The sequence below is a fragment of the Cottoperca gobio genome, chromosome 13, assembly GCF_900634415.1.
Source record: "Cottoperca gobio chromosome 13, fCotGob3.1, whole genome shotgun sequence".
Lineage (NCBI taxonomy): Eukaryota > Metazoa > Chordata > Actinopteri > Perciformes > Bovichtidae > Cottoperca > Cottoperca gobio.
In genome coordinates, this window is record NC_041367.1 from 19,822,148 (window position 1) to 19,842,227 (window position 20,080).

Consider the following 20,080-nt stretch of genomic DNA (forward strand, 5'->3'; position numbering starts at 1 on the left):
CAGTCACCATTCAGTGTTTACTTCATTCACTGGGATTAGTATTGTGTATTGTGTTGCTGGAGAAAGGTCTGACAGGACCCACCATCAATCAGCACAAAGTCAAACAAAAGCATTTTTAGTTGTCTGGATTGAATAAACCAATAACAACCACCAAGCACGAGTGTAGGCTGATTGGTGTTCTTGATAAAGAACACTGCTGAGGAAATATTGCTTCAAAACATTTTGACATGTCTAATGGCCGAGGCTCTGAGAGAAAGTTTGACGTCATCTGGTTTGCTTGAAATCCCCAGAGCCGCCCCACAGCGCAGTGGACAGACACATCATTAGCAGGCTGCCTACACTGCAGCATTGTTGATACAGGGCAGGTGACAGTGGAGTGACAGTCAACAAGTGTCTTCTTCTGACATTCAAGGCTGAGCCCTCGGTGCAAAGGAAACAAGATGCTAATGAACTTAATGAACCTCAGCTCATACCAGAAGACTCCTGATGAATATATCAAATGTAGCTCAACTTCTCGTCCTTGCTGTTTCTCGGAGAGGAAGGGTGAGTTTGAAAAGGGCGAGAAAGACTTGAAGGGAAAGGGAAAGAGTTAAAAACAGCACAGACTCTTCCAACATGTTTGGTAAAGCTGCAGTGACTAGAATCCAATTGTTTTTCTTTTTTAGGTGCCAAAACTCTTACCTGGCACCTACAGTTAAAGGTTACCCACACTCCCTGGAACAAGTTAGTTGTGACTCCGTGTGACTTGTGTTTGGTTCATTTATAATCACACAGTGTAGATATAAACAAACCAAATCTAAAAAAATAAACATTAAAAGCAATGTTTCCACTGTGGTTTGTGCCAAAGAAAATGAAGAGTAGGCATCATGACACCCTGGGGCTCGAGCCTCGCATGTCACTGACGCTGGTGATGAGGGTTGGTCACAAGGCTAAGGCTCAATCTCAATGTACACTCACGGACTTTGCGACGCGTTCCCGGACCTAGGGCTGTCACACTGTCAAATCGTCAAGTGCACGAGGGCTCTCTGGCAAATACTTTCAGCCCTTTATGGATACTTTGCGTTTTTTTTCCATCTCTGCACACTTTGTCTGAGGGAGTTACCCACAATTCATAGCATTGTGACGTTAAACATGGAGTTACCAGTGGAAGCAGGACTGACGCATGGTTGTTCAGCATCACATATACAGTATATTGGGTGCGCTGGTTTACAAAGAAACACTACTTTAACATGAAGGATTTAGGATGGTATATACAAACACATCGACTCAGAGGAATGCAAGCATAGGTTACATTAGTTTATTCATCAACCATTTATTTTTGCTATTATGACAAAAACAGATAGATTGATTATTTGACCATTACCTCACGTCCACTTGTAACATGTTTTGCCGCCGTCACAGTAAGGTGATATGTCATTGTCATTCCTATTTATACCTGTGAGCCATTCCAGCCTCACACACTACAGCCTCACACACTCCAGCCTCACACACTACAGCCTCACACACTCCAGCCTCACACACTACAGCCTCACACACTCCAACCTCACACACTACAGCCTCACACACTCCAACCTCACACACTACAGCCTCACACACTACAGCCTCACACACTACAGCCTCACACACTCCAGCACTGAACAGATGACGTCAATTAAGTACCTGAGGCTTGAACTGTTCAAGGTCATTATTGATGGCAACACTTTTTATTGGGAAAACAGATGCCTTTAATGGGTGTAACATCCCGTCAATCTCCCCTGTGACTTTAGTGTCTGCTGTATACACCTTAAAAAGATTATATTTGTTTTGGTTTTCACCAGTTTTGAGATTTTAATGATGGTAGTGAGGTTACTGGACTGTGTGCGTGTGTGTGTCCTGGACGTGACCCGAGTTGTAAAAGGCGTGTTGACATGTTACATAGTGTATCATTACTGTCTTCCTGCTTCCACTGTTTGACTGTCAACAGGAATGCTTGGCAAACAGCCGCACAGTTACTGCCAAAACACAAAAACATACGGATATGCACAGCGGTGGGTACATTTATACTTTTGAGAACCCTCATTGACAAGTTACATTCCCATCCCTCTAACCCTAGGCCTTACCGTAAGATCATTTTGACTTGAACCCCTAAAATCATATCGTAAAGAATAATTCAAAATCATTCCATCTTATTTGGTTATGGTAACATTATGTAACAAGTTAACTAATGACATCAGAAACATGGCGGCATCACTAAAAAGAAGTCAGATGGTGGAAGAATAATGTATATAAAGTATATAAATGAAGCATAATGTTATCATAGCTGAAGGAAACGATGGCCAAAATGATGAAAATTAGACCCGAGTTGGAATAAACTGGAACTAACGGCTAACAACCCTCAAACATCCTCATCAACAAGTTAGGACCGGACCTCACATTCCAAGAAATGTGTTCGCTCTCATGGTTTGGAAACTCAGTTTGGACAGTGAATTATAACACAGACACACACAGTCGACTTTATATCTTCCTAACAAGGTAAATGACTAAGATTTAGATGAGGTTTGTTTCAAGGAATATATTTTACCAAAAGAAAACTAAGCCAGGAACCTATTAATTAGTTTATACATATTACAAAATGTGATGTTCCAAAGGTCCAGAGGTTGTGTTACCATGTTTTTTTACCAATACAAATTCATCACCACAAAGTTAAAAAATCTAAACAAACTAAATAAACAAGGGCACTCGGAGAGTGCAGACCTCTGCCAAGGGCTTGCCCTATCTCACAATGTTACGCAACACAATAATCTGTTTATCCGCCCAGTGATTCAGATCTGCCCCCAACATTTGATGGGTTCTTTCTTGGCCCACGCTCCACCCTTCCACCAAGTTTCATGAACATCGGGCCTGTAGATGTTCTGTTATCCTGCTAACAGTCAGACAAACAAACCAAACCTCGTCTGCGGTAACAAAAACCTCCAGATTTGAAATGTTTTGGAATATTAGCCCCAAAGTCTCCTTCTTCTTCCCTGCCGATGCAAGAGCTCCATGTATGTGGTCTGACATCTCACACGTTACAGCACGTTATCGTGAGGTGATAACTTTCACTCACTGACACACGACAGGACTTGTGTTGACTCAGATGACTTCAACTCATCGTTATTGATGAGAAAAATACACATACTGAGTGTTTAGCACAGCAGGGGACAGGGGTGTGAACTATGGATCAATCAAAGAACATTCCTCAGTTGATTGAGGTCTTCACTGTAAACCCCCATTTGTGTAAACAAAAGAAGGACTGACCTAAACTACCCCCTGACTTCCTGACTTTTGAACTGCGTATAAATACTACAGCAGAGACACTCACTCCTCTGAGAAACACACGGCAGTCTTACAAGCTTACGTGTGTGAGTTTGTATAAACTCAGCTCCTTCTTGCAAGACTAGTGATTAAACCCTTATTCGACTTTGATCCTGACTAAGTGAGTTTCTTCTAAGAATATTTTTCTAACAGTTATCAAACCACAAATGAAATTGCTTTGACAGCTTGATTTTGACTTGTAATATTGCTCTGATGTATGTAAAGAAGTGTCTTTGACTGTTTGGCTTGTGGGTCATATCTCATATTATATTGTGTATTGTTCCTGGTTGCTCTGGGAGTTGTAGTATATGCAGGTTGCTATGTGGAGATAGTGTATATGACAGAGAAAACATCTATGTTAGAGAGAAAATGTGTGTGTGTGTGTGTGTGTGTGTGTGTGTGTGTGTGTGTGTGTGTGTGTGTGTGTGTGTGTGTGTGTTGACAACCAGCAAGACGTCTGCATAGCTGCTTTGACCTAATCTCCTCTGGCAGCAGATCAGACGCTGCTGTGTTGAACCGGACGATACAGTACAGGTTGATATAGACCCCCATTGTACATGCACACATGCATGTATGCAAGCACGCACACATATACACACACATTCCTAATTCTTAATCACTAATAAACCTCTTGAACTGATTCCAGCTGTGAGCTGTGGCCTCAAACCTTCTGTTACAGTACATCCCTGCACAACTGTACTTTATGTACTTTAATACAAAAACAAAATGCCCAGAAATACAGAAGGTTTTGGCAAATAATCTGTTTAACACAGGACTGCACAGGGAGAGAGAAGGAAATAAATATTTGCAAGAAAGCAGAAAAGCTGCCTGAGGAACACGAGACACTATTTCAAAGAGTGAGCTACGGTATTTTGTAAAATGTCTTAAGATGAATCTTAATTTTAGGAGCAGAACATCTACTGTCAACTGTGGCTAGTGGTTTTTACTAGCCTCTCAGTATATTTCTAGCCACCATTTTGTTGTTGTGAAATGACGTTTTATTTGTATTTAAGTTGACAGTGGTGTGCTACAATTTACTTGAAGAAAACTAGATGTACAACCTTTTTGAATGTGAATGACCACTGTGAAGACTGTGCAGCTGGGACAAAACAATAACAAATGCAGAAAATATATTTTTTTCCTCTTTAGCGTATAAACATTTAACAGTGACTCACTGGCCATAATTCTTACTGTAAGAGTTAATGCACTCAAACTCTGGCATATTGTCAATAAGAAAAAATAAACAACAAAAATAAATAACACTAATGTCAGTAATGCTCCATGATTGGACTTTGACCTGTTGTTAATTCCTGAACTCCAGCTTGCACTTGTTTATACAGGGCAGGACAACGGACTGAATAAAATGCACACTTGAAGGCACATCAAGGGGCTCAAGCACTTTGACCATATGCTTTAATTTGGTATGCTCTAAAACGTAAGTCTATGTGAGTGGGGTCGCATACACGCAGCGATAAACACTAGTCATTGCTTAATCTGCAGTGGGAGGCTGCTAATTGACACATTGGGGTGATGCAGTTGTAGTTTAAAATGTTTCCACAGACGTACTCAACTATGTTTAAATGTCGGCATACATTTAGACATAAATCGTTCTGCATTGAGCTTGATCAACCCGGCTATCTGGGCTAAGAACGACTGGTGCTCTACCAAAACGTTCCGGGTCAAGATTCGCGCTCCAAAATGTCTGTTTTCGCGTGTGCGAGTAGTAGACATAAAAAGACTTGAGAGGCCCGGATCAGACTAGACGTCATCCGAGTTTTTCCCATTGTCCAATATAATTGCCCTACTGTGGTGGCTCTTCCTGGATACCCAGAGCTATATGACTTCACCAACCATAGTTGGGCACTTCAGTTAAACGCTGCAGGTGTGTGTCCTGTTTGACTGTGATTGAGCGTCATGACTCCGTTAACTTGTATCGGAAACAGGTTGAATATTTGACTGCTGAGGAGCCTGTCAGCTGCTGCTAACCCCCAACAGAGCGTTTCGTGCGTGTTGTCATTGCATGCAAAGGCTGTGTGATAAACATCTGTAATCAACAGAACAACCCACATTTCTGCGAACAGGGTGGACAAAGATAACACAAGTGGTGTTTTCTACACGTTGGGAAAAAAATACATGTCACTCTGTGTTAGTCATATACTAAGTTAGGTAAATAAGGACTGACAATGTGCCCTTGAGCAAAACACGGCACCCAAAACTTCTCCCCTGTAGCTGATGGACAGAGCGTAGTCCTCCTGTAGTCTGAAGTGACTGATGTGAGCACAGATCTAGAATCACATCCTGCCCTCCACACACCCACTGAGAGCAGACTTTAAGAAGTGATAAGGTTGATTGGCAGTTGTTTTGTCACTGGCATGTGGCCCCACTGTTGTAACCAATGAGGAAGTGATGTCGATCTGTGGTGCTCAGTGGTGACAGATGTGATCGCAGCTCTTTCATTGTGAAGTGCTGTGACTGCAGGCTGAAGCAGAGAGATATTACATTTTGTTTTGTCTTTCCGAACAACTTCACACTACAACTAGTTTCTGACCGGTCTTTGATATTATGATTTCTTTATTCTCAGAAAGTTGCTCTGGTTGAAAACACCAAACATGTAAAGTAAAAAGTATTGTATTGTACAAGTACATTGGCTCAAGTACAATTTATTGTGCTGATATTTTAGTTCCATTGTAGTTTTAATTTACTTAACATTTAACTTTACGCTCTTCTCTTCCTTCATTCTTTTATCGCTGCGTGTTTTGTTGTTCTTATGTTCTTCCATCTTTTCAACCGTTTTGTCTTTTGGTCTTTTGCATATTTCCTTTTCTCCATCCTTGTTCCATCCTTCTCGGCATGAAAGGATGAGAATCCACAAAACTGGAGATATGAGTAAAAGTAAACTCTTCACTATATACCTGTAATATATACAATGAGTAATTTGGATACTTTAATTGCAATTGTACTCGTAATACAATGAATGCAGAACTTTTACTTGTAATGGACCACTTATAATCCAACTGACAGTTAACAGACTTCAGATTGACAGCCAGGACACTGTCTGAACATTCAAGTGCACTGGCAGGGATACCTCACTACACTGAACGTTTGTTTTCTGTGGAATTTAGATTTACATGTTGGCAGTAATGATCACACAACACGCAATAGTTAAACTTCTACTTGCACCAGGGCTGCTGGAGGGAACTCTGCTATTGAATTATCAACATAATAACAAAACATACAAATAAGGTCCTTCAGACAAACGAGAGAAGTTTCCCTAAAAGCCTAAAAACTAAAAGTATTTTTAGACTTGATAGCGTTCCTTTTGTGAGACAGCTGTGGCACCGCTCACTCTATGTGGAATTATAACAATACAAACAAAACCTTTCAGGGAATTTGAAGGAAAAACAAGACCATTTACGACCAGCTTGACCCTCAGGGAAACCATGGACACAATCATAACATGTGGCATCCTTACAATACAAGCAAGGGTTTTGAGGGAAGATTGTAGGTCGATGGAGTCAAGCATCTCTGCACTGTAGGCTGAAGTGTGTGATAACAGATTACAGCAGAGTTGTGACCCAGTTGTGACCCAGCTTATCAACATGGGTGTTTCCTCCAACAAAGCGTTACTTGACAAAGTCACTGTAGAAATGACTTTGCACTCATGAGTGTGTTTGCTCACGTTAGTCTGTATGAATATGGCTCTGGGTCAGCTCTGTCCAAAGTCACTGTTCCACACCAGTGACTGTAATTTATCACAGGCTGAAACTGTTTCCTTCACAGATCTTTAAACTGTTGTGATGTGTGGTGACGCACATCTCTGCGGCCTCTTCCTGGGACTTTAAGTCAGGAAAGGAACACTGACTCAGCGTGCCTGCCTTATACTATAGAAATATATCTCCCAGGTTGAGCAATTATTGGGTTGATATGGACCCAATCCCAACCTCCACACATCTTCCCGCCAATTGTGTGAGGGCTGGGCTGTCCCACTGTCAAATCATCAAGTGCACCAGGGCTCTGATGTGGGCTTTTTGAAGCCATTATGAGCTCTTTCTGTGAGTCTGTATATCTGTAGACTTTCTTGAGGGACTTTCCCAAAGTTCATAGCAAAAGTGATGACGTATAAAAGGTGGTTGTTCTGCCCCCCACAAAATGTATACAAACCAAGCATTGATGGTGTAGGGAAGAAAACCGCTAGGAAGTTGATCAGGACTGGGACATTAATAGTTAACCTTGTTTAATGTGCCAAAATAAAAGAATAAAGAAACATGAAATCAACTAGTATAGAATTGTATGCGCTGAGCATATTGGTTCAATACTTGAAGATGTCAGTTTGTCTCTCATGAAGCAAGGTCTGGAAAATGATCTGAATGAACTGATTATTATTCTTTTACTTTTGCAATCAGTGACGCGATCGGGCAGCTGGCTGATTGTGTATACTGCTGCCGTATGTTGGACCCTGTCTGCGTCACTTCGGCAGGTTTCAGTGTTACAGTAGGGGAGACCGGGGACATTTGTAACTTCTCAAATTGCACCAATCAGAACAAACTTGTGATTGAACAAAAGAATAAACTGAATTTTACCTAATAACAGCAACCAAATTTAACTGCATTCATTTGATTTACAGGTTCCATAAATCTTATGAAGTGAATGGTGAATATACATTTTATTAAAGGTTTTTATTAAATAGGCTTTTTTGCTTCTGTGAAATAAGCAAGTGACCCTCAAAGAATCAAAATGAAGAACCGTTAAGAACAGGAATCAGAATCGTTAAAATCCAAACAATACTGTAAAGCATCTTTGAGTACTTTTTAAAAGCGCTTTATAAATAAAATGTATTATTATTATTATTATTTTTATTATTATTATTATTATTATTATTATTATTATTATTATTATTATTATTATTATTATTATTATTATTATTAATACCCAACCCTAAGTATTGCCACCATCAAATTGGATTTTTACAATGAAAATTGCTGGTCCACAGAGGACAGCTGTGATAACTTGACCTTCCATTAGTGCCACATTTGGGTCAAATTATATACAAGATAACTACTGGCCAGACTGCCATGACATTTTCTGTGGATAGTCATGGTCCACAGAGGAGGAACTTTGGTGATCTTGTGGAAATGTCCACCCCAGCACCAAACACCCCCGCCATATGAAGAATTCTGATTCCATGAACGAGTGTTTATTTCTAAAGATAATAAGAAACAGCCTCTGGTGGGTTCTAGCAGGACTGAGTTAATATTATTTTATTTGAAATAAATGCTTTTCTATGATCAATATTTCACTGAAACGTCAAAAAGCTGCAACATCCTGATGGCTCTTCAGGCTAAAAACATATTTACAGTTATTTGTGATTTCTATCGATCTAAGAGGAATGAAAAGAGGCTGACACATACGTAAACTCTGGAGGAAGGCAGTTCACAGTGCTCAAAAACATGTTAAAGGAAAGCATGTGTGGAATTATATCAGCCATATGAAAAAATATCGAGGCGATCCAAGATATATAAGCAACAACTTAGCTCAGAGTGGAAAGTGAGAAGCTGAAAAGTGAAACAGAAACTTTCTGCTCTCTCTCCCTACTCTACATGCATATTCAGGTCATGTTTATATGAAGGCTTACATAATACTCATCATATGTCCTGGACTCTTTGTTTGCACACTTTTAGTGCCGTACGGCGTGTCAGTGTTCTGTGTTATCATACCAGATGTTAGAAAGTCTCCATACAAATGTCACCCAGATAAAAGTCTGCTGCTTCACTTCATCTTGTTTTCACTGTAAGAGCGATTCCATTCACTTCAAATAACCAAACAAAATGCATAAAAACGTCAGATCGGAGTCTTGTGACAAGAAGCTGTAGTGCGTTCAAAGTATATGTAAACTGTAGAGCAGAGCAAATAAATACCGGAAATGAATCACAAAGTTTAATGGTCGAAGCGTAAGGAGAGTTTGGCATTTGACAGGGCAAAATGAAGGACAAACTGGTCTTGAAGGATTTCCTGTTTCTATTTCTGCATTCCTGGCTGGTATGAGCTCTGGAGAATGTAAATCACTGCACAAAGAGCATCGTGTTTAATTTAACTTGAGTCATTGCAGCTCATGCTGTTGCCAATTCTCATTGAATATGGCAGCTTGGTCAGCGGTCAGTTTCTAAAGATACCCAAAACTGTCAGCGCAATGTGTAGAAAATCACGCACAAGACATCCACGTTGTACTTTCACATGTTGGAATGGTCTTTGGGTTTGAGTAATTCAGTTCTGATAAGGAGCTGGGACCACTACCCAATAGTAAAGACTTGTTTTTACAGATTACACTCCCAACAGTGTCACTTTTCGACACACTGGATACCCCCAGCGTTTCATATTAATTTGCTAGATTCTGACAGCCTACCATAATCAAATTTTCCGCGCCACAGTTTCATGATGAACTGAAAATATTTGGGGGCAATATGCAGAGGGAGTGGATTAGATGTGTATATCAATTCTGTACAACCAATGTGTTTTTGATTCAATTGTTTATAGAGCACAACATTATTATCTAGAAATGATTTACAAGAGCACAAAGTCTTCATAGATCTAACCTCTTCATTTTCTCTCAAAGTGCACCAGATGGATGCAGTTAACTTTAAAATGTAAATGTCTTCCCATCGTTAAAGGTCCAATGTTAACTCACCATGGTCTCACAGAATCCTGTGGGAAACACTGGTACCCCATTTAGCGCAATCTTTCAACGTACAGGGTAGTCTGATAGACTTCATAACGTGGTTAACGTTACGTTACGTTACATTACTACTTGGTTAGGTTTAGGCAACACAACTCAGGTCATGAATATAAATGCAATAAACCAATTTATTCCACTGAAATTAACCAAAAATGTTTTTCTTAATTTTGTTTTATTTGACATTTAATTGAAAAGCATCATCATGTAATGGTCTCTCCCTCTTCCTCTCTTGCAGATGTTCAACGGTCCTCTCGTCTCCGGAGTGCTAAAGCTGTGTAAGGTCCTGTGTTTTAATGCGAGCATCCCGGAGGAGTTTTGTGTGTCAACGGGACCTTGAGACACACCCACACAGCTACACGCACACACACACATTGATGTTCAGCCGCTCCTTTTTACAGTAGACCTGGCAGACCTCTAATCTCTAAAAGATTGATGAGGTCCTGTCCAGGCAGGAGGCCTGGCACAGCGTCGATAAGGCAGCTTTCATTTCACCACATTTTATCCCTCGTTCCTTCCTTTCTTCTCCTCTTTTCCTCTATGCTGAGGGACGCAGGGGCTGGCTTTAAAGCATGAGAGAGGTGTAGGAATTGGGAAGGCCCCCTAGCGAGAAGGACAGTGTTTTAAGAAACGAGAACCATGAAATGCCCCGGAAATTACAGCTCAATGTCGGACAGCCGTGTGGTAGCTGAGCAGGACCGTAGAGTCGGCATGTCACTGTCAAACTATTGGAGCTGGAATATAATAAAACTACAGAGGCACACTCAGAGCTGAGACGAGCCACACACACACACACACACACACACACACGCACACACACACACACACACACACACACACACACACACACACACACACAGGACAATGTGCAACATCTCGTTCTGTGATGTGGACAGTAAAGTGGACCAGTTCTTCCAGCCGACGCTTTATATCATAGTCATCGTTCTGGGGCTGCCGACTAACTGCATGGCCCTGTGGGCTGCCTACATGCAGGTGAGGAGGACACACACACACATACACACACACACACACACACACACACACACACACACACACACACACACACACACTTCTGACAGCCGGTTTGGTTTCAAGTTGGTAAAAAATACCCAGATTTGTAAAGTTTAAAATCTAATGAATCGCTGAATAAATGTTTATTCAATTTTTTTTAAAGAGCAATGTGAACAACTTTCCTGCAGGCATTTAGACAAATATCATATAAATAATCTTATACGTTTTAGGTCTGATTATATTTTACTTTAATACTCTCATAAGACCCGGAAGAAAAAAGGTTTTATAATTGTTATGTGTTTTTTACATTATTTAAGTAATTGGGATGCAAGTCTGATTATTGTGATTACTTTTTTATAACATGTCCCTTGTTGTGGACATCGCGTCATTCTTTTCCCCCAAAACGCACCATTTGTTAAAAATAAAATAATACATGTGCTTTTTATTCTAATGAATTTTTGAAACAAATATATAACTCATTTTCAAACCTCATCTACTGCCTGCCGCTCTTCCTCTTCATCTCCTCACAGCACAATGTCTGAATCTCCCTCAATATCCTTTTAACAAAAACACTCCGTCCTGTTTCCTGAAGTATGGAAAATGTATGAAGAAACTAAAATCAACACACACATCTAAAATCTTAATAGAATATAGTTAAGACTCATTAATACAGAAACAGTATCCTTATAAATAACAGAGTCAATAAATCTTTATAAATTTGACCTTCCTTACTGCCATAAAACTTGCTGCAATTCCCAATGTGCTATCTGACGATACCCCCGTGTGCATTACATCACTGGAAATCCCAAGATGTGCTTTTCACAGTACAGAGGTTAAAAATGAATTGCCGGGTCTTAGGAGGATACACTACTTCTGAACCTAAACATTCTATACGGGCTGCAAAATGGTTTGAATTCATTAAGCAGATTCAATACTGATTCATTGACAGTGCTTCCACAGACCTTTATTTGTACTGAAATAAATTTGAAACCGTTGGAAAAGCAACAGACTGAGCTTACTAAAGGGGCGCATGCAACTTCAAAACTCCTGCACCTGTCATCAAGACATTAAGGTTGAGTAACATGTCTGACATGGCTCGCTACATACAGTCAACAGAGCACTGGGGATATTTTCCCATACAGCATTAAATATTTCCAGTGTTTCCCACAGACTTGTCAGTTCTCTTTGGCAGCAGCAGACATAATTGTTATTGACTTTTCATTCATGCAAGTTCACCAACTCATAAAAGCGAGTGACATTTGAACTTATTTTAACTTTTATATCCATTTTAGCATCAAGGCCACTCCAAATTTCAAACTCCCTGGCCCAAGCACAGCACGACTTGGCACAGGTGCACTGTGTTATAGGCACATTATGGTTAATATAGTTCCCAAACACGCTCCAGTGCTCTAAGCATTAACTGCATTGCTGAGAGCATAGACTGTATATAAAAGTGGACATAGTCACTGTGACATCACCCATTAGTTTGTGGATTACGGTTTTGAAGCCTCCAGTTTGGTGTTTTGGCCATCGCCATCTTGTTATTTTGCAACCAGAAGTGAGACGGCGGGTGGAGAACAACAAACATGTTACAATTGACTTTCATGTAAACACATTGTGAATGAGTTAAAGTTGTAAGAAGAAAATACAAAGTGCACCTAATTGGGATACTGTGTGGTAGCGACCTGTCAATCACAAAATAGCCCCACCATAAAGCATACGCTGCTTTATCGTCGTTTACTATAAATAGGACCAAACTTTACTAAATGAACATCTGCTGTACTGAAGAAGACTTGAAACTAACGATTAAGACTATAAACTCGTCAAGAAAATGTTTACTGAGGTAATAAATCAAGTCTTCTATACAACCGGACTTCTTCTTCTCCCCCTGCTGGCCATCAGTAAGAATGCAGGTTTAATGCACTTCTGTATCGGTTTCACTTTTCAAAGCCGGGGTGAGAGCCACCAGTGTGATGACTCCTGAACTGAATCCAAAACATACTTGACATGCTGTTAACTTACCAGGGCAGTTCTGCCTAAATATTAACATTGTAATATCAATACTGCATGGGAAACAGAGCTGTCTGCTTGTGGCTTGATTCCAATCCAAGTACTGACAAATCAAATTAGAAAAACTTAATGGAAACCAAACAGTGGACACGTTTAACTGCCGCCGCCAAAATATCTGTCCACCTGTGTCTATCCTTACAAATGTTTTCGTCCATTTTCCCCTTTGAATTGAAATATTCACCCCTCTCCCATCTCTCCCTCCTGCCTCCCTATTCTTTCCTCCCTTCATCTTTCTTCTCCTTCCCTTCATCACATTCCTCCCTCCAGGTACGGCAACGCAATGAGCTCGGCATCTACCTGATCAATCTGTCAGTGGCTGACCTCCTCTATATCATCACTCTTCCTCTGTGGATCGACTACTTTCTACAGCACGATGACTGGATCCACGGTCAGGAGAGCTGCAAGCTATTCGGCTTCATCTTCTACACTAACATCTACGTCAGCATCGCCTTCCTCTGCTGTATATCACTGGACAGGTACCTGGCTGTGGCATATCCTCTGCGCTTTGCCAAGGTTCGACGAATCAAAACAGGTATGCTGGGTTAAGGATGGGCTATCCTTCTTTAATAATATAGCCACCCTAATACACATTCACATAAAAACTAATATGCTTAGTTAAGCCTGGTTCAAGAGGTCTATTTGTGTCATTAGGACTTCTGATGGATGAATCTAAAATAAAACATGTATGTGGAGAAAAAGCAATTAACTTATCAATGAACAGGTCATTACTTTCAAATTTGACATGTGGAGTACTGCATCTCATCCTGTTTTTGCAGGATTAAGATATTGCATTTGACTATTAGTTCCCAAAACTGTGCTGCAGCTGAGACCGGAGAGGATGTGTGTCTTCAAATTTGACATTCCCTGACATAACAGGAAATTCAGTTTGTCTAGAGATAAGATCACTTCCATTTCAAAATAAGTTTTTATAAATAACTAACCAAACGAGGACGTCTGCTAAATTAATGACTTTATTTATTAATAAAACGTAATTATATGCACATTATAAACATGGCCCCAGGCTAATATTTTCAGAAATACAAAATGAAACTCTTCATATGGGTGACTGCTCTAAAATACCATTTCATAAAGGTACTGTATCCTCATGGATAACATTTTTGTCCAAACCAGATGGTCTACTGTTTAGTGAAATTAGTGATTGCTTAGGTTACTACATGTTGTAATCAATCAATTGAAAGCCGAGGACTCTCTATTAGCGGGGTTTATGTGTCTTATTCCAAGAGCACCCCATTTTATTTCAATAAAGTACAGTATTGAAACAGGCTACAGGAATGGAAATGAATGCAAAGTGGAAAATGTCTCACGCCTCTTCTTTCCTCTCCTCTCCTGAACTTCCTGCAGCTGTCTTGGTCAGCGCCATGGTGTGGATAATTGAAATCGTAGCCAACTCTGCTCCTCTCTTCCACGATGAGCTCTTCCAGGATCGGTTCAACCACACCTTCTGCTTTGAGAAGTATCCCATGCAGGACTGGGTGGCAGGGATGAACCTCTACAGGACATTTCTGGGCTTCCTTGCTCCATGGACAGCCATGCTTGTGGCCTACCGTGGGATCCTGGCAGCAGTGCGCTGCAATGTCTCAACAGAGCGTCAGGAAAAGGCCAAAATTCAGCGTCTGGCGTTGAGTCTGATCCTGATCGTTTTACTCTGCTTTGGACCGTACCACATCCTCCTCTTGGTGCGGAGTGTCATGTTTCTAAGGAAGCCATGTGACTGCGGCTCAGAGGAAAGCTTGTTTGCAGCGTACCATGTATCGTTGGCGCTAACCAGCCTCAACTGCGTCGCCGACCCCATTTTGTACTGTTTCGTCAACGAGGGGGCGAGACACGACGTTGGTCGAGCACTCTCAGCTTTACTTTCTGCAGCTTGCAACAGGGGCTCCTCTTCCTCACCATCACACGGCGACATACTCAACGCTGGTTCAGTGACTGTGGAAACGCCGCTGTCAGCTAAGAAGCAGCCTTGTGTGTACGCTGATGGAGCCAAGACAAGCAGCTACAAGACAGAACTGGTGGCTCTGAAGGAGGAGTGTCTACAGATGACCATCCTCAGCGTTAGGAAGTGACTTCAAGCTGGAGCATACTGTAAGAGGTACAAACTGCTCAGCTAAGTGGATGGAGGAAGCCCCACTCACAGGGTCTGATGTGATCTGCCCTGAAATTAGATGCATTTATGAGGCTGTAGATGTTTGGTGTAAAAGCTTCCATTAAATGTCACATTAACAAGCCAGCATGGGAAAGAGATTTATAAAATAAACAAGACATATTGTCTGTTCAGACACCAGAAAACACAATTGTTGGGTGAAGGGAAAATGGAGAGACTACTTGGCTATTGTTAGATCTTTACCACTAGTAAGGAAAGCATATGAAAGTTTGGTATCTTTTGTACGGTGACCATCTTAGCCCATTGACACTGACAGCTTGTCAGGCTCAGTTCTTTGTTGCTGATTTAGTGTAACGTTCAATACTTCAAGTTGTAGTCTGTCAGCCTCTACACAGCTGCGCTGCACGCTAATGTTAGCATGTTAACATGTTAACATGCAAACATGCTATATTATCATTAATTCCAGAGTGCAGCTAATGACTGGATTCATTAGCTTCAGAGGGATCCTCATAGAGTGTTGGATCAGCTGGTCAGGGGATCACCAAAGTCATCAGCATTCAGCCTCAGTGGACCACAAATGTCTGGACCAAATGTCATCCCAATCCATCCAGTAGATGTTGAGATATTTTCATCTGGACCAAAGTGTTGGACCAACAGATTAACAAACCAGCTGACATCCCTACAGTCATCTCACTGGTGTGGCTAATAGGGATCTTATCAAACACCATGTGGACATCTACCCATTGTGCCAGGAGTTATTTACAATGCCTAAGAAGACGTTCTTGAATATTTAAGTGGAATTATTTAAACAGACAACATTCTGCATGACTGAGTATTTTCAGTGGTCTGAGAGAAGACACCTTTGGATTCAGACTGCATGGACACCCTACCTGACAAAGGGCAGTTGCAGAAGATTGGGGTTTGACGCCCAAATGCACCACTTTGGAATATGGAAGAAGAGCAGAATGGTAATAAAAAAGATTGTATATTACCGGTCAATAAAACATTTTTAATGCTTGTTGGAAATGTCTTAAACCGTTGTATTAGCTTTTTGAAGAAAATAATGAAGCCTTGAAGTATGAAGTACCTCAGCTCGTAACTGTGACAGCAAGAAGGCTTAGAGTAGAAGTGTCTCTTATGTAATGTGAGCAATGTTTTTCTCTTTTTTTTCATTTTTACCACAGGCACAACTCAGAGATGACACAAGAAAATCCTTCATTGAGCTCAGTTTGAAAGTCAAATGTATCAGTTACTTTAACTACATTATGTTGAGAGCACTGTAGAGCAGAACACACAGCCTTTACTGAAACTGTGTTGCCAGACAACCATCTCTCGACCACCATGAATCTATACTGCATGGTCGAGCTTTGGTAAAGGCTATCCACAGTTCACCGGATACTGTTTACATTCCTATTTCAGACAGATACCTTCTAACCTTCCCAAACTTCCTAAATGATATATTGTCATATACACTGTCTTTTTCATGTTCAGTCAATTTTTCTCCTCACACAAATTGCACAACGCTTTCAGATCTACGTTTCCCTGAAGGCAACATTACTAAATTCCTTCTCTTCCACTCTCTAACAGTTTCACATTAGGGAAATGCATTGAGACATTTCTCTGTGATGTCAAAAGTGTGATGAGGAAATTAAGAAATACTTAATTTGATATCCATATAAAACCATCTCCAGTGGTTACAACATCTGTGGCAGCAGCCATGATGGTATGTGGCACCATTAAAGCAGTGAAACAAACATGTTTCACAGTGAGCATGATCTGAGCTGATTGCTCTTAACGTTAATATAACTGACAATTTTGGTCCTCCAACACTGGATTAGCTGCCATACTTTACATTTAATATACTTACTGAGTCTCCAAATGTCAAGTAAGCCCCATCAGGGCCTGGAAAAAAAGGTCTCAAAATGTTTTCATGTATTGCCCATGATTTCATATAACACTGACCTGAACGATGTTCCCTTTCTTAGTTGGCAGCTTGTTTTCACAGTAAATCCAACACAAAGTGACCAAACATCTTCTTTGGGGTCCCAACACTTAAAATAGCTGCTTCTACAACATAGGATTACTGTACATAAAGAAGTATAGGTGTCATTGCAGACCGGACACAGCTGTCAGGCATCTTTAACTTCTAAAATCAAGTTTGTAGCTGTCAGCTTGAATTTTTGTTTGCTCTTATATGCACTTTCTTTTGCTTTTTACTGTTTTTTGCAAATCACTGGTAACATCATTTCAACAGATTGTCTGTTTACAGAATGTCCTGCTGTATGTTCAGATATATATATATATATATATATATATATATATATTATATATTTATATAAATAATGGCATACAGACTTTCCTTGTGTGGAGCATCACGACTCAAATAACTCCTTTCCCACACAGGAATTTCATGGTGACAGACAGCAAGTCTCCATGTTGCAGTTCCATTGGCCAACAATTAAATTGTAAGGGTGAGAAATGTTTTGGAAACATTTATTTTTATGTTGACTTGGCATGAAAGCATTCCTCTGCTCAGTGCAATGATGTTAAGGCAGGTATTTTGGGCACTTTCAGCTCGTCAGTGTTTCCCTAAAGGTTGCTGTGTACCATTGCTTTGGTTGTGCATCTGCATGTTTGTCTGAGAGAGGAGGTACCAGGCTTCAAAATGTGTATTTGTTCACCAACAATGTCAGTGAGAAATAAATGATGCATTCGAAACCTTGCTTCTATCCGTGTTTGTTTGTTTGGCACCTACAAACTGAAAAAGCTGCATGGAAGCAGCAGCTGGATGGATTTGTTTTATCATCTTATTCTGTTTTCCTTTTTATCTATTCAATTTTCCTTTTTCCCCTAATCTCTACAGTTATAAGAACATTGTGCTGGGAATGATGTCGGTAAAAATAAGTCAGACAGGGCAGAAAGTTTAGCCAAACATATTTAGAAAGATAATACAAAAGGCCAACATATCCAAAAATATATATCCAGAGCCTTCAGCTATCAAGCTCCTCTCCAGTGGAACCAGCTTCCAGTTTGTGTTCGGGAGGCAGACACACTCTCCACATTTAAGAGTAGGCTAAAGACTTTCCTTTTTGATAAAGCTTATAGTTAGGGCTGGCTCAGGTTTGCCCTGGATCAGCCCCTAGTTATGCTGCTATAGGCTTAGACTGCCGGGGGACACCTCCCTGCTCTCTTCCTTCTCGTCCTCTCTCCTCCCCTACCTCTCTTCTTCTCCCTCTCTATCTGTATGCATTTATGTAAATGTATGTTACTAACTCATCATCCGGGGTATCATCCCGGAGTGTCTGTGTCTCATGTGGCAGGTTGCCACTGATAAAGTTTACGTCAGGATCATGAATCGTGGCTGCGCCTGCTGCCCTGGTCCTGCTGGACACCGGGAAGCCTTTTTGACATTTTCCTGGATTCATCCAAACTTTCTCTTTTTCAACACAACATCATTTTCTGTCAAATGTTATATTTGTACTATGTTGTTTATCCTGTACACACGACATCTATTGCACGCGGGAGAGGGATCCCTCCTCAGTTGCTCTCCCTGAGGTTTCTTCCATTTTTCGCCTTTTAATTATGGGGTTTCTTTTAGGAAGTTTTCACTTGTGCGAGGGTCTAAGGACAGAGGGTGTTGTAAAGCACACTGAGACAAATGTATCATTTATGAAATTCGGCTATATAAATAGATTTGATTTGAGATATAGACAGACATCCTGGTCACAGAGGCATTATCACCAACTACTTTAGACCGCCAAGGGGTGGCATCTGGGGGCCACAGCCATCCTGATACAATGGCTGCACCCCCTTCCTGGTCCACCCTTGTGAGTCGAATACGCATAATGTGGGAGGCCTCTGACTTGCTGACTGGCTTGTTTAAAGTGAATGTTTTGTTCCTTACAAACCATGTACTCCTTCAAATTAAAGATGTATATTGATATTTTTAAGGAAATGGACAACCATCTTATTTGAAGAACAATGAATCGCCTAACATCTACATACAGATACGTAACACATTAAAACAGGATTGTTGTGGATCTCAAAATGTTAACTCTGCCGGTATTAGTCTATGCACATCAGATAATTAGTAACATTAACTGTAAAATAAGAAGCTAAAGTATATCAGTGTGTCATTCCTTGAATCTTATATTCGAAAAATAATCGCAACTATTTTGATAATCGATTAATCGTTATTAATGTTTTAATGCAAAAATGGCAGAAAAAGTAGGTTTTTTAGCCTCTTAAATATTTAGAGTTGCTGCTTTTCTCTCTTTTAAATCATATTAAACAGGGTTGGATGACACATTGTTTTGACCCAGTTCATTGGAATCACACTGAGATCTTAAACATAATGAAAGCTGTAGTATATCAGTGAGATGGCAGAATAGAAAACACTCTGGTGGTGTGTCAACAGGCTTGACAAATTCAGGTGGGGGGTTGGGGGGGGGGGGGGGGGGGTACTCGTGCACTAAATGCTACAAATCAGAGACTTTGGACCAAGAACTCTGCATACTCCTGCAGCACTGCAAGTATCCCCTCGTTTGGGATGCTGCCAACACAAAGTCACCTTCTTCACTCTTCACTCCGTCCTGTTCTAGACTCCCAGAGCTGCACAGCTAATGAATGACGGGACAACTTGTATGATATAATATGTGTGTGTGTGTGTGTGTGTGTGTGTGTGTGTGTGTGAGTGCATTGTTTGTGCTTGTGTGTTTTTGACAGTGTGTGCGTGTTCTTTCCATTGTTACTCCGCACATCAGAGGGAACGATATATTTACAACCTGTCCTCATTTGGGTGGATGTATTCACACTGC

The 20,080-nt window shown here is 40.7% G+C and overlaps 1 protein-coding gene across 1 annotated transcript in view; it reads left to right on the forward strand.

Moving 5' to 3' along the window:
• gpr4 (G protein-coupled receptor 4) overlaps window positions 1-16,285 on the forward strand; it is a 44,815-nt gene extending 28,530 nt beyond the window's left edge. Inside the window, exons 2-4 of the mRNA XM_029447229.1 lie at window positions 10,299-11,053; window positions 13,409-13,673; window positions 14,504-16,285. Of these exons, the coding sequence (XP_029303089.1) occupies window positions 10,925-11,053; window positions 13,409-13,673; window positions 14,504-15,225 (1,116 nt within the window). The 5' untranslated portion in view covers window positions 10,299-10,924 and the 3' untranslated portion in view covers window positions 15,226-16,285. The remainder of the gene's footprint in view (window positions 1-10,298; window positions 11,054-13,408; window positions 13,674-14,503) is intronic.
• Window positions 16,286-20,080: the final 3,795 nt, after the last annotated feature.